The 14,887-nt window shown below is 42.7% G+C and overlaps 1 protein-coding gene across 1 annotated transcript in view; it reads right to left on the bottom strand.

Annotated features, from left to right (window-relative positions):
* The window catches only part of MAPK1 (mitogen-activated protein kinase 1), a 106,827-nt gene that overhangs the window by 45,851 nt on the left and 46,089 nt on the right, over nucleotides 1-14,887 (bottom strand). Inside the window, exons 2-3 of the mRNA XM_054469062.2 lie at nucleotides 2,118-2,300; nucleotides 324-513 (exon numbers count right to left, since the gene is read on the bottom strand). Coding sequence (XP_054325037.2) covers nucleotides 324-513; nucleotides 2,118-2,300 — 373 coding nt within the window. The remainder of the gene's footprint in view (nucleotides 1-323; nucleotides 514-2,117; nucleotides 2,301-14,887) is intronic.

Genomic DNA, 14,887 nt, shown 5'->3' with positions numbered 1-14,887 from the left:
TGTGGCCCACATACGTTAATATCCCAGCACTTTGGGAGGCCAAGAAAGGAGGAGTGCTTGAGCCCAGGAGTTCCAGACCAGCCTGGGCAACATACTAAGACTCTGTCCTTAAGGAAAAAAAAAAAAAGGTATCTCTGGGGAGAAAGGAGCAATGGGATAAGGAAGAAGAAGAGGACTACCACACTTTACTAGCATTTTTGCCATAAAAATGTTTTTGGGTATTTCTGGTGTAATTTAAAATATGAATAATGACAAATATAACTATGCTTCAGTGAAAGGGTTTTTCAATATTTATCACCTTAATAGTAAATAACCTGGCTGACCTTGAGATCACAGGTGGTATTGAGCAGCAGGTTGGAAGGCTTGAGGTCACGGTGCAGAACATTAGCTGAATGGATATATTTTAACCCTCTGAGGATCTGGTAAAGAAAATAGCAGATATGGTCGTTGCTGAGGTGTTGTGTCTTCAAGAGCTTGTAAAGATCTGTTTCCATGAGGTCCTGTACTATATATCTGTTTGCACAGGTTAAGGTAAAACACCATTTAGCTGGTCACATTTAGCAAAGCATTGAAAACAAAAACGCATCCTCTCTTGACTCTCTTCCCAAACAGTCCATCATTACACCACGAGGGCCTTAAAGGAAAGAAACTGAGGAAAACTTGGTATCCTTCATGGAAGGAATCTGAAGTCGTTAACTCCTTTTAGGTCCTGTGAGATGGCAGGCATTACATCTGACTGATGCAGCTATGGGCCTAGACTGAGATCTGAAACAGGCTGTTAGGGAAATTCTGGTCAATCTTGAAGTCTCAAACCTGTTTGCTCTCTAAATTTTCCACCATTAACTAACCCCCTCCAAGGTTTGCTGGAAACACTGGTAGCCTGTAAGTAGCACATACTCCCTCCTCTGTTTGGTCCAGTAACCTGTAATGTCACTATTCTTTTTACTTGTTGCCGCTCCCCTCCTCTCCCAAGCTCCTCAAAAGCCAAACATAAAACTTCCAGAAATACAGGTCTAGAAACATACTCTTGCTAGTAAATCCAACCCTAAGTCTATTTTCTTGACTCTTCCATTACTGTTAAGATCCTAAATAAATAAGACTATGGGCAAGTCGTTCTAAGAAGGGGTTTGTGCTAGTTTTGCTCCTCATGCTTTCTTGCCTGGTCACGTATTTAACTACCTAAAACTTTAGCTATGGCTACTTTCTTTCTTACAGAAATTAAATTATTAAAGCATTTAGCCTTTAACTTCATCATAGTATTACTTCATTAGCAGTATTTCTGCATTTCTTTTACTCACTTCTGTGTAAACACTATTCTCTGTTTCTTACAGATTTATGCTATAGGAGGCGCAGCATGGGATTCAAGGGAAATATGATTTAAAAATCTGTCATCTGACAGAGGCTTATTTTCATGGCAAGAAGTAAAGCAGGACCAACAGGTGGTAGTGGCAGGAGGCATTTCACTTCAAATATCACTACAACTTATTAACAGAGTTGTTTAAAAATGGAAAGGGCTGCCTAGAAACAGCAAGCTCCCGCACCCTGGAGGGGCGGAATACAAATTGGGTAAACTGGTAGGAGTGCTGTATAACCCTCTCCCTCTGGCAGATCCTCTTCAGTATACTTAACCTCTCTATCTTTCAAATGGAGCCTTTACCCAGGCAGCATCCTCTAGATCTGTTCAGTCCAGATTTCTAAATGTTGGTCAGAGCTAATCACATAATTTCAGAGCTCAGTTGACCTTAAAGATCATGACAACCAGTTCCTTCATTTTAAAGGTGGGGAAACTGAGACCTAAAGTGGTAACCTGACTCTAAGATAAGGACAGTTCTGATTTCACCAGGTAGATAGCCAGGGCACCCTCTTTCTTGGTCTACTACTGATCTTCCCTTTACCTTTTCATCATCACAACAAACCATCCCTTGGACAGAAAAAACATGCCTGCAAACGGAGTTAACCAAGATTTTCCATGACTTAGGGAGTAAATGGCAAACAGATTACAATTTTCCCTTTAGCATGTTTAATGCACTTTTCCTTTAAGTTCAGGAAATTTCAAGTTCTATTTACTCAACAAGGTTACCAAGCAGTGGAATTGGCCAGTTGCCTAAAAAGGATACACATCTTTCATTTGCTCGATGGTTGGTGCTCGAATAATGTCATTGATTCCAATGATGTTCTCATGTCTGAAGCGCAGTAAGATTTTTATCTCCCTCAGGGTTCTCTGGCAGTAGGTCTGGTGCTCAAAGGGGCTGATTTTCTTGATAGCTACTCGAACTTTGTTGACATTATCATAAGCAGAGCTTAAAAAAGAGAGAGACAGATGGCATTAAAAACAGCCCTCAGAATATTTGAAGAAGGCAAGTTGGTAAAGTATTATATTTTTAACACTCTATGTAAACACCTGTTTCATACCCGTGAAGGCAGCATGTATATTATCCACAAAAAGGCCTCAAGCTAGGGACGATGGATGCAACTGACACGAGAGAACACACAGTGACTCTCAAAACTAACAGAGAACCTAGCCCTGTTAACTGGGTGACTGTCTTGCCTTTATAAACCCAGAAACACACAAACAAGCATTCTCCCATTGTCTTAAACAGCAATTGCATTCTAGTGAGAGTAATCACTTCTGTCTCCAAAACACCTTCTTACTGTTGTATCAAATTCCTCTGACACAGAAGAAACATTCAAATAACCTACAACCGTACATCTTTATCCCTAACAAAAATGGACCCAAGAGAACACCTTGATTACTTCTATTAACTTTGTTTCTTTCACTTGCAAAACGACATGACCATTTCTTCCCCCAAGAAACTGAATCAAGATGTTTGGGTAGTTTTATAACAAAACCTAGAAAAGTATTTTTCGAAAAACACATTTGTGGCAATAACATGGGGCCCAGTTCTTTCCTAGTTGTCCTTAATGTCTGATAAACCAGAATTCTAAGCAAAAGCAATAATAAAAATTATACCTTCAATTTTATGAATTTGAGTCTTGAGTATTACTACTATCTTTATGATAAACATTCTATTACAATCTTGTGTATAAGAAATTTTCATATTAATAAATGTCAACATCTGGCCCACTGACCAAAGCAATCAAATAACACTGACAGGCAATAAGACAACATTTCTTGTTTCCTTGGGGTAAGTGCTAGAATAGAAAACAGTAAAATAACTTTATTCTAAAGTTTATGCTTCTAGGGCCGGGTGCAGTGGCTCACGCCTGCAATCCCAGCACTTTGGGAAGCTGGGGCGGCTGATCACTTGAGGACAGGAGTTTTGAGACCAGCCTGGACAACACGGTGAAACCCTGCCTCTACTAAAAATACAAAAAAATTAGCCAGGCATGGTGGCAAGTGCCTGCAATCACACCTACTTGGGAGGCTGAGGCACAAGAATCACCCGAACCTGGGAGATGGAGGTGGCAGTGAGCCAAGACTGTACCACTGCACTCCAGCCTGGGCGACGGAGTGAGACTCTGTCTCTAAATTAAATAAAGTTTATGCTTCTATAATATTTATCAGTCTACTAATCCTGAGAATTATTGATACATTTGTCTGATTCTATGACAAGATAACGCTCTGGAGTGGAACTTTGTCTTACTAGGATCCAATTATCCTACAACACCATTAACATACAGTACACAGGTGGCCCCAAATGCTTTGAAATGAAGTATATTTTCTTAAGTAAAATAACCACTACTCAAATCTTATTTTGCTTTGGTTTGGTACATGAGGCCCTAAGCCAGTGATTCTCAGTTAGGCAACAGCATATATAATAGTAGTAATTTAACATAGTATTAAAAAGCATATATAATAAGCAAGCTTATTCAATATTGGGAATATTTTTAGAAATAAAAATTCTATTTTGGTCATTCAAATCATAGAACAAGAGTTCAACAACAGCACGGATTAGTTACAAAATACTGGTTTAAACTCAACATTACAATTTTCTAGCGTTAATATTATAAATTTCTAGTGTTATAAGTCAAATATGGTCATAATTTGTTCTGCAAAATTATAATCCAACAAAATTTTTGGAGAGAGGAGCTTATGGTCAGTGTGCCCCTCTACTATATCAACACTCAGTGACGAAATAACTGCCCTCCCCCCCGGCCTTTTTAAAATTTTTTTGGGGAAGCAGTCTCACTCTGTTGCCCAGGCTGGAGTGCAGTGGTGCGATCTTGGCTCACTGAAAACTCCCCCTCCTGGGTTCAGGCCATTCTCCTGCCTCAGTCTCCCGAGTAGCTGGGACTACAGGCCCCGCCACCATGCCTGGCTAATTTTTTGTATTTTTAGTAGAGATGGGGTTTCACCGTGTTAGCCAGGATGGTCTCGAATCTCCTGACCTCGTGATAGGCCCGCCTTGGCCTCCCAAAGGGCTGGGATTACAGGGTGAGCCACCACGCCTGGCCAACTGCCTCCTTTTAAGTAAGAAAACATGAGATCATCCTCATCTGGTCCCACTTGAAAAAAAGGAGTTTGGTCTGTTCTTGTCTACTCCGCTTAACCATTCTGCTGCCTTTTTGGTTTATGCAATCTATCTTTCATAGAACTGATGACAAAGAGGGTTACCCTCTTCCATAACAACTCCATACTTGCTAGTTTCTCCTTGGATTTCTCGGTTTTGTTTTATATATTTTATTGTTGATACTTGGGTAAATAAGGCATACCATGAACTTTCAGGTGTCTATAAAGAGTTTATGCTTTAAAATCACTTTGACATTACCAACTGTATCTTGTTTTGCTCAACCCCTTTTGTCCCTAACTACCACCACACTACAGGTTTTTACTATAAATGTGTCTCTTACCACAGGAATCCAAAAATGGTTCATTAAAAAGGAACATTAAAAAAGAAGGCCGGGCGCAGTGGCTCATGTCTGTAATCCCAGCACTTTGGGAGGCCAAGGCAGGAGGATCATGAGGTCAGGAGATTGAGACCATCCTGGCCAAAATGGTGAAACCCCATCTCTACTAAAAATACAAAAATTAGCTGGGTGGGGTGGTGCGCGCCCATAGTCCCAGCTACTTGGGAGGCTGAGGCAGAAGAATGGCTGGAACCCAGGCGGTGGAGGCTGCAGTGAGCCAAGATCGCGCCACTGCACTCCAGCCTGGTGACAGAGTGAGACTCAGTCTCAAAAAAAAAAAAACAAAACAAAACGGGGGGGGGGGGCAGTCCTAATGGGTGTGTGGTGATAGCTCATTGTGGTTTTGATTTGCATTTCTCTAATGATTTATGATGATGACCATCTTTCCTTATGTCTTCTTTTGAAACGTGTATTCAACGTTATGCCTTTTTTTTTTTTTTTTGAGACAGAGTCTCGCTATGTCGCCAGGCTGGGCTGCAGTGGCTCAATCACGGCTTACTGCAACCTCTCTGCCTCCTGGGTTTGTGCGATTCTCCTGCCTCAGCCTCCTGAGTAGCTGGAATTACAGGATCTCCTGACCTCGTGACCCGCCTGCCTTGGCCTCCCAAAGTGCTGGAATTACAGGCATGAGCCACCCACCACGACCAGCCAGGACTGCCACTATTTAAAAACAAACAGACAAACAAACAGAAAACCGTGTGATGTGGATAAATTCGAACCTTCATACTCTATTGTTGAGTGTGTAAAATGGTGTAACCACTTGGAAATTCCTCAAAAAATTAAAAACAGAATTCCCATATGGTCCAGCAATCCCACTTCTGAGCATATATCCAAAACAATTCAAAGCAGAATCTCTAAGAGCTATTGGCAGGTTCATGTTTACTGCAGCATTATGCACAATACCCAAGATGTGGAAGCAACCAAAATGTCCACTATGGATGAATGGATAAAGAAAATGTAGCATATACATAGAGTGGAATATTATTCAGTCTTAAAAAAAAACACACACACACAAAGAAATTCAATTCAGCATCCAAACACTATGCCTAATTGTTTTTATTTATTTATTTATTTATTTATTTTTTTGAGACAGAGTCTTGCTCTGTCGCCCAGGCTGGAGTGCAGTATCGCATCTTGGCTCACTGCAAGCTCTGCCTCCTGGGTTCTCGCCATTCTCCCGCCTCAGCTTCCCGAGTAGCTGGGACTACAGGCGCCCACCACCACACCCGGCTAATTTCCTTTTTTTTTTGTATTTTTGGTAGAGATGGGGTTTCACCGTGTTAGCCAGGATGGTCTCGATCTCCTGACCTCGTGATCTGCCCGCCCTGGCCTCTCAAAGTGCTGGGATTACAGGTGTGAGCCACCACACCCGGCCAATTGTTTTTAATTTAAAAACTTTTTGGTAGAGATGGGGTCTCACTATGTTATCCAGGCTGGTCTTGAACTCCTGGTCGTAAGTGATCCTCCCACCTCAGCCTCCCAAAGTGCTGGGATTACAGCCATGAGCCATTGTGCCTGGCCTGAATTAATATTCTTAAAATGTCTACACTACTCAGTGTAGTCTGCAGAGTCAGTGTAATCCCTATCAAAGTTCCAATGACATTTTTCACAGAAACAGAAAATGTAATCTTTAAATTCATATATGGAACTACAAAAGATCCCATACAGCCAAAGCAATCTTGAGCAAGAACAAAGTGGTGGCTTCACATCACCTGATTTCAAAATACACTACAAAGCTATAGTAACCAAAACAGCATGACACTGCAGGGACAGGGTGAAATGTGCAGATAATTTGTTAGAGTATAAAGTTTCAGTTAACCAGGATGAGTAAGTTCTAGAGCTCTATCCTACAGCATGGGGACTACAGTTAATAATAATGTACTATATACTTGCAAATTACTAAAAGATTAGATCTTAAACATTCTCACCACAAAAAGTATGTGAGATAACAGATATGTTAATTACCTTGATTTAATCATTTCACAATATACACATGTATCAAAACATCATGTTGTACATCATGAATATACACTAATTATTTTTCCAGCACTTCCACCTCAGTTTCATATACTAATTTGTATTTGTCAATTATACCTTAATAAAGCTGGGTGGGGGGCAGGGAATCGGCATGGTACTGGCATAAAAACAGACAAATAGACAAATGGAACAGAATAAAGAGTCCAAACATAAAGGATAGTCTCTTCAATAAATGGTGCTGGGAAAATTGGATATCTACTTGCAAAAGAATAAAATGGATACTTATTTCACACCCTATACAAAAATCAAATCAAGACAGATTAAAGACAAAAATTGTAAAACCTGAAATCATAAAACTACTACAAAAGGCTGGGCGTGGTGGCTCACCCTGTAATCCCAGCACTTTGGGAGGCCAAGGCGGGTGGATCACGAGGTCAGGAGATCGAGACCATCCTGGCTAACACGGTGAAACCCTGTCTCTACTAAAAATACAAAAAAAAAAAAAAAAAAAAAAAATTAGCCAGGCATGGTGGCAGGCGCCTGTAGTCCCAGCTACTCGGGAGGCTGAGGCAGGAGAATGGCATGAACCTGGGAGGCAGAGCTTGCAGTGAGCTGAGATCATGCCACTGCACTCCAGCCTGGGTGACAGAGAGAGACTCCGTCTCAAAAAAAAAAAAAAAAAAAAAAAAAAAAAAAAAAAAGCAAACAAAAACTACTAGAAAAAAATACAGGGGGAAAGCTTCTTGACATTGGTCTGGGCAATTATTTTTTGATTGTGACCCCCAAAGCACAGGCAACAAAAGCAAAAATAGACAAATGGAATTGCATCAAACTAAAAAGCTTCTGCACAGCACAAGCAGCAATCAACAGAGTGAAGAGACAACCTAACGAATGAGAGAAAATATTTACAAACCACATATCTGATAAGGGGCTAATATTTAAATATATAAGAAATTCAAACAATTCAACAGCAGGAAACAAAATATTTAAAAATGGGCAAAGGCCAGGCGCAGTGGCAGCTGCTTGTAGTCCTAGCTATTCAGGAGGCTGAGGTAGGAAGATTGCTTGAGACCAAGAGTTCAAGACCAGCCTGGGCAACATAGAGAGACCCTGTCTCAAAAATGGAAAAAAAGCAGGTGCAGGTGGTAGGGAGTGGGGGCAAAGAACCTGAATAGACATTTCTCAAAATAAGACATACAAATGGCCAACAGGTATATGAAAAAAGGCTCAACATCACTAATCAGAAAAATGCCAATCAAAACCACAATGAGATATCACCTCACAGCTATTAGAATGGCTATTATCAGCCACGTGCGGTGGCTCACGTCTGTAATCCCAGCACTTTGGGAGGCCAAGACAGGCGGATCACCTGAGGTCAGGAGTTTGACACCAGCCTGGCCAACATGGTGAAACCCTGTCTCTACTAAAAATACCAAAGTTAGCCAGGCGTGGTGGCAGGTGCCTGTAATCCCGGCTACTTGGGAGGCTGAGTCAGGAGAATCACTTGAACCCAAGAGGCGGAGGCTGCAGTGAGCCAAGATGGCCTGGACAACAAGAGTGAAACTCTGTCTCCAAAGAAGAAAAAAAAAAAACAACTTAAATGTTCTTGCCCCCACCACACACAAACGTTAACTATGTGAGGTGATGGGTATCTTAATTTGCTTTACTGTGGGGATCATTTCGCAAGGTATACATATATCAAAACATCACATTTAACACAGTAAATATATACAACTTTTATTTGTCAATTATGCCCCAATAAAGGAGGGGGAAAAACCAAAAAGGTCATTCTATCACATGCTATAACATGGATGAAGCTTGAGGACATTATATCAACAGAAATAAGTCACAAAAAACAAATACTGTATAATTTCACTTATATGAGGTATCGAATATTAACAAACCCATAGAATCAGAAAGGAGAATGGTGGTTACAAATGGCTGAGGAGAGGGAGAAATGGGGAGATGTGTTCAAGAGTACAGGTTTTCAATTTTCCAAGATGAAAAAGTTCTAGATCTGTTGTGCAACAATGTGAATATACTTTACTGAACTGTGTACTTAAAAATGATTAAGATGGCAAATTGTATGTTTTTTTACCAAAACATATAATTAACCAAAACAATTTTTCTTTGCAAAGAGATAAAGTCTCGGCTGGGCACGGTGGCTCACGCCTGTAATCCCAGCACTTTGGGAAGCCGAGGTGGGTGGATCACGAGGTCAGCAGATCGAGACCAGCCTGGCTAACATGGTGAAACACCGTCTCTACTAAAAATACAAAAATTAATAGGGTGTGGTGGCACACGCCTGTAATCCCAGCGACTCAGGAGGTTGAGGCAGGAGAATTGCTTGAATCCGGGAAGCAAAGGTTGAGTGAGCCGAGATCGCGCCATTGTACTCCAGCTCTGGGTGACAGCGCAAGACTCCGTCTCGGGGAAAAAAAGCTAGAGAGAGAGAGACGAGAGAGACAGAGAGAAAGAGAGAGAGAGATGAAGTCTCACTATGCTGCCCTGAACTCCCGAGGTCACTTCCTCAGGCTTCAGAGTAGTTGGGACTACACGCACATGCCATGGCACCTAGCTTAAAAAAAATTTTTTTAAGGGGGAAAGAAACATGTTAAAGAGGGGAAAAAATTAAATATTAATTTTTTTTTTTTTGATGGAGTCTCGCTGTGTTGCCCAGGCTGGAGTGCAGTGGTGCAATCTCGGCTCACTGCAACCTCCGCCTCCTGGGTTCAAGCGATTCTCTTGCCTCAGCCTCCTGAGTAGCTGGGACTACCGGCGCCTGTCACCACGCACAGCTAATTTTTTGTATTTTAGTAGAGATAGGGTTTCACCATGTTGGCCAGGATGGTCTCGATCTCCTGACCTCATGATCCTCAGCCTTGGCCTCCCAAAGTGCTGGGATTACAGGCGTGAGCCACTGCACCTGGCCTTTTTCTTCATTTCTTTTGAGATGGGCTACTCTGTCACCCATGCTAGAGTGTACTGGCACAATTATGGCTGATTGCAGCCCCAACCTCCCGAATAGCATAGTGGAGACCACAGGTGAGCACCACCATGCCTGGCTAATTAAAAGAAGTTTTTTTGTAAAGACAGGGTTCTACAATGTTGCCCAGGCTGATCTTGAATACTGAGTTCACTCCTGAACTCAAGTGATCCTCTTGCCTTGGCCTCCCAAAGTGCTAGGATTATAGGCGTGAACCACCACACCTGGCCAATAAAGGGGGAAACTTTTATCCAGCTTTGGGTTAGTACCTTCTATATATCAAGAACTATTCTAACATTAGGATGCAAAAATTATAAATAATACTCTGGGCCGGGGGTGGTTTTCACATCTGTACTCCCAGCACTTTGGGAGGCCCAGGCAGGCAGATCATGAGGTCAGGAGTTTGAGACTAGCCTGGCCAACATGGTGAAACCCCGTCTCTACTAAAGATAAAAAAAAAAATTAGCCGGGCATGGTGGCATGCGCCTGTAATTCCAGCTACTTGGGAGGCTGAGGCAGGAGAATCACTTGAACCCGGGAGGCAGAGGCTGCAGTGAGCCGAGACTGCACCACTGTTCTCCAGCCTGGGCGACAGAGCTAGACTCCATCTCAAAAAAAAAAAAAAAAAAAAATAATAATAATAATAATAATACTCTTCCCTTGAGGAACCCAAGATATTGTGAATGTCTAGTCATCTTAAAAGAACACAACCTCAAGTCACAGATGAATTCTATCCTAAGACCCATAAATTATGGAGAATGGGAGGACATTAAGGTCTGAAGTGAGCACATCCATCTCAAGTCTCAAAACAGATAGATTCCTGCTATTTGATAATAAAAGGAAATGAGATTCCTATTTGATAATAACAGGAAATGAACTATTGATATACGCAACACAGATGAATCTCAAGTAATTATGGTGAGTGAAGCCAGACCAAAAGAAACGTATTTCCATTTATAGAAAATACAAAGTAATCCTGGGTTTACTTTGGATTTACCTCCAGGGTTGTCTGGGAATGGGAGGAAGAAGATTGCAAATGGAAACGAGGTAACTTTTGGAGGCAATGAGTATGTTCCTTATCCTAATTGTGTTGATGGTTTCATAGCTGTATAATGTATTAAAACTTATCCAACTTTATGCTTTAAATGTGTGCAATATTTTGTATATCAATTACTTCTTAGTAAAGCAGTTAAAAAAAAAAAAAAGAACCAGGGTTCTTTGGCCACATGATCCATTCCAGTGCTGGGGCAAGTGGGAAACAGATTCTAGAAGTGTACTGATCAATAAACGTAGAAATCCATGAAATTCTGAAGTAGATTATTTAACAGATGTTTTGTGATCGCTTAGGGAAGGAAAGGGAACCAGCATGAGTCAATTATGAACAAGTCATGCTAAACTAGCTTTATTTCCTGTTTTGATAGGGTTACCACAACAACACGAAATGAAAAGAGTTTTGGTGAATTCAAGCCACGCTTGTCAAGAACTTCCCATTTGTGAGGCTTCATGTTAGGACTGGTGGCAAAAACAAACAATGATCCTGCTCTTAAGAAACTTGCAATTTTGTAAGAGAAGGAGACAGGAACAGAGAACATACTTTGCCTTTTATCACATTAAAGCACTTCTGAAACGCAAGGAGGAGCTGGGTTAATTTCAAATACTAAGGGAAGGATTAAAAGAAGATGAGGCCCACAAAAGCCATATCCTGAAGGATGAGTAGGCTTCTGACAGAAAAGCAAGACCGCAAAGAAAAGAAAGAGGAAGCAGGTCGCGAGGTAAGTGACCGAGACATCTGTGGTCACTGGCCACTAACCCTCACCCAGACATGCCCATGCCCATGAGAGAAAGTTTTTGGGGTCAGAGGAACATGCTCCTCAGGTGCCCGAGAATTCCCTGCTTCTGGAAAAGCGTAGGTCCGTACCCAGCAGGTGCACTTGAGGTGGTGGTCAAAGGGGCAGCTGCTCACTGACGTGTATTGCGCCTACACTGTGCAGGCAGGAGGCCACACACGTGCTCAAACTCACAACACGTGGACAGTGCTGTGGCTGAGAAGGGAAGAGCACTATGCTGAAGGTCTGCTCTGCCAGAACTACTGACATAGAACTCTAAGGAGCCTGAGTATTTTCTATTTGAACCCAACCTTCCAGGTCATTAAGAAGGTATATTAGGCCTGGTGGGCATGGTGATGCATGCTTGTAATCCCAGCACTTTGGGAGAGTGAGGAGGGCAGATCACTTGAATCCAGGTGTTTGAGATCAGTGTGGACAACATGATGAAACCCTGTCTCTACAAAAAATACAAAAATTAGCTGGGCATGGTGGCACTCGCCTGTAGTCCCAGCTATTTGGGGGACTAGGCAGGAGGATCACTTGAGCCAGGGAGGTTGAGGCTGCAGTGAGCCATGATTGTGCCACTGCACTCCAGCCTGGGTGACAAAGTGAGACCCTATCTCAAAAAAAAAAAAAAAAAAGGAAAAGAAGGCATATCTGTCATGGCAGGAGGAGAGAGCAAAGTCTGCTTAATGTTTCTTAGGTTGATTTTTTTTTTTTTTTTAAATGGTATATAGGGCTCCATTTGTATTCTTGACCTAGGCCTTGTAAACGTGAGAGGTGGGCCTGGGTCTGGGAGGTACAAAAAGAAGGTGGAGGTGAGGGACAAAGATAGTTTTCAGCATCCTGATTTAAAAATCTAAGAATGCCTGTCGGTGATTCAGATGGAGGAGATGACGGTTCCATCCTTCCAGCAGCATCAGGAGAGAGATCAAGTTGGGAATTCTTAACAGAAGCCACAGTGGTTAGCACTCCTGCAGAGAGAGAATTTCAAGAAAAGAAGTCAGAGGACAGAACTCAGGAGCAGCATGAGGATGACGAATCAGTTAAAGAAAGTGGAAAGAAATGATAATGGAGTAAGAACCTTTAGGCCAGGCGCCGTGGCTCACGCCTGTAATCCCAGCACTCTGGGAGGCCGAGGCAGGCGGATCATGAGGTCAGGAGATCGAGACCATCCTGGCTAACACGGTGAAACCGTGTCTCTACTAAAAATACAAAAAAAATTAGCCGGCCATGGTGGCGGGCGCCTGTAGTCCCCGCTACTTGGGAGGCTGAGGAAGGAGAATGGGGTGAACCCAGGAGGCGGAGCTTGCAGTGAGCCGAAATTGTGCCACTGCACTCCAGCCTGGGTGAAAGAGCGAGACTCATCTCAAAAAAAAACGAACCTTTGTTGTCCAACTCCAAAGGCCATGTAGTTCTGCTTAACCATGTAGCAGAACCAGAAAAGGGTGGTGTTTCCCAAGACAAAGAAGGAAGGCGTTTCAAACAGAAGAGATTGAGAAAGGTAAGAACTGGAAAGCATTCACTGAATCTGCATGCAACCAGACGATGTGTGGTAACTTTGGTTCAAGTAAGGAAATGGAGAGGATGGGAAGAGGAGCAGAAAGAGTACAGCTGACTACTTTTTAAAGAGTGATCATAAGGCAAGGATAAGGAAAAAAACTTAAATCCAGGTGAAAAACTGAGAGGCACAGGATGTTATGAAAGCCATGGTTGGGGGCGGGGGGAGGGGAGGCTGAAGGCTGCAGGACCGGGTAGAGTGAAAGAGAAGGCTCCAATGGCTAACCAGGGGGAAGAGAAGGGAGAGTAAATTCCAAGCAGAGGAGACGTGGGGCAGTGGTGCAGAGGCCTGTGGAAACCTGGGGCGACAGAGTGCCTGCAGAGAGGGGGACACACAGGGATATGACAGGGGAAGCTGGAGGGTGAGCAAGAGCCAGGCCATATTTATATTTTCGTAATTTTATCCTGGGAAGCCACCAAAGGATGCTAAGCACAGACTTTAAGCATGCCAACATTTATATTTTTATAACTTTTCCTCAGGTAGCAGTTTGTTGAAAGAATGGAATGGGGAGGATGGTGCACTGGGTCACCTGGAGGCAAGGAGCCCTTGCAGCCAACTCAGAATGAGGGAGAGCCACAGCTCTGGATAAATGGGCAAAGAGCAGGCTCACAAGAAATGGGTGCTTATTTCACAAACCTCACATGTCCCAGCACAGTCCTGTTCAAGCAGTCTCCATCCAATTAGATGAAATTCCTCAAGGACACAACTGTATGTTCTAAATAGCTCATGTCTTCTTTACTGCAGTTGTAACCCAATTTGCAGGGCGGGAAAAAACAGTATCCTTATCTGACGCCTCTCAATGAAGATATGCTAACAAAAATCCTACAGGTGGCCACAAATGCCATAAGGAACAAGCTGTTAGCCAGAAGTACTTTGGTCTTGACAACTCAGCTTCCACCTGTCCTAGCCCCAAGATACATGAAATACCAATGGGCCCCAGGCTCAATTGACCCAAGGATATTTCAAATGTCTTTTTCTTTTCTTTTTTCTTTTTTTTTTTTTAAAGACAGAATCTTGCTCTGTCATCCAGGCTGGAGTGCACTGGCGCGATCTCGGCTCACTGCAATCTCCCCCTCCCAGGTTCAAGTGATTCTCCTGCCTCAGCCTCCCAAGTAGCTGGGACAACCTACAGGCACAAGCCACCAAGCCCAGCTAATTTTTTTTTTTTTTTTAAGTAGAGACAGAGTTTCACCATGTTGGCCAGGCTGGTCTCAAACTCCAGACCTCATGTGATCCACCCACCTCGGCCTCCCAAAGTGCTGGGATTACAAGCATGAGCCACTGTGCCCAGCCTATTCTTTATTCTTAATACTTTATTCATTTGAAAGCTTCCCTTTTGTGGTAAGGTACAGTTCCTTTCATTGATGTTTACTTGTTCTATCATTTCTCATAACCCCCCCACCCCCACATCCTGAAGGTACTTGCTTTCTTGTAGAAATACTTAGGTCTGTCCATGGCCCTAACCCTGTAAATAGGGCACTCGGCATTACTATTGTTCTCCAATGCCCACAGAAGGTCAGAAAGCAATGAACCAACCTGATCCCCACAGCTATACCACTTCCAATATGGCTACCACTTTTTTTTTTTTTTTTTTTTTTTTTTTTGGAGACAGAGTCTCGCTCTCTTGCCCAGGCTGGAGTACAGTGGCGCGATCTTGGCTCACTGCAA

Source organism: Pongo pygmaeus, chromosome 23 (genome assembly GCF_028885625.2).
Source record: "Pongo pygmaeus isolate AG05252 chromosome 23, NHGRI_mPonPyg2-v2.0_pri, whole genome shotgun sequence".
Lineage (NCBI taxonomy): Eukaryota > Metazoa > Chordata > Mammalia > Primates > Hominidae > Pongo > Pongo pygmaeus.
Note: the sequence above shows the minus strand (reverse complement) of the source record. Positions and strands in the feature narration are given on the sequence as shown.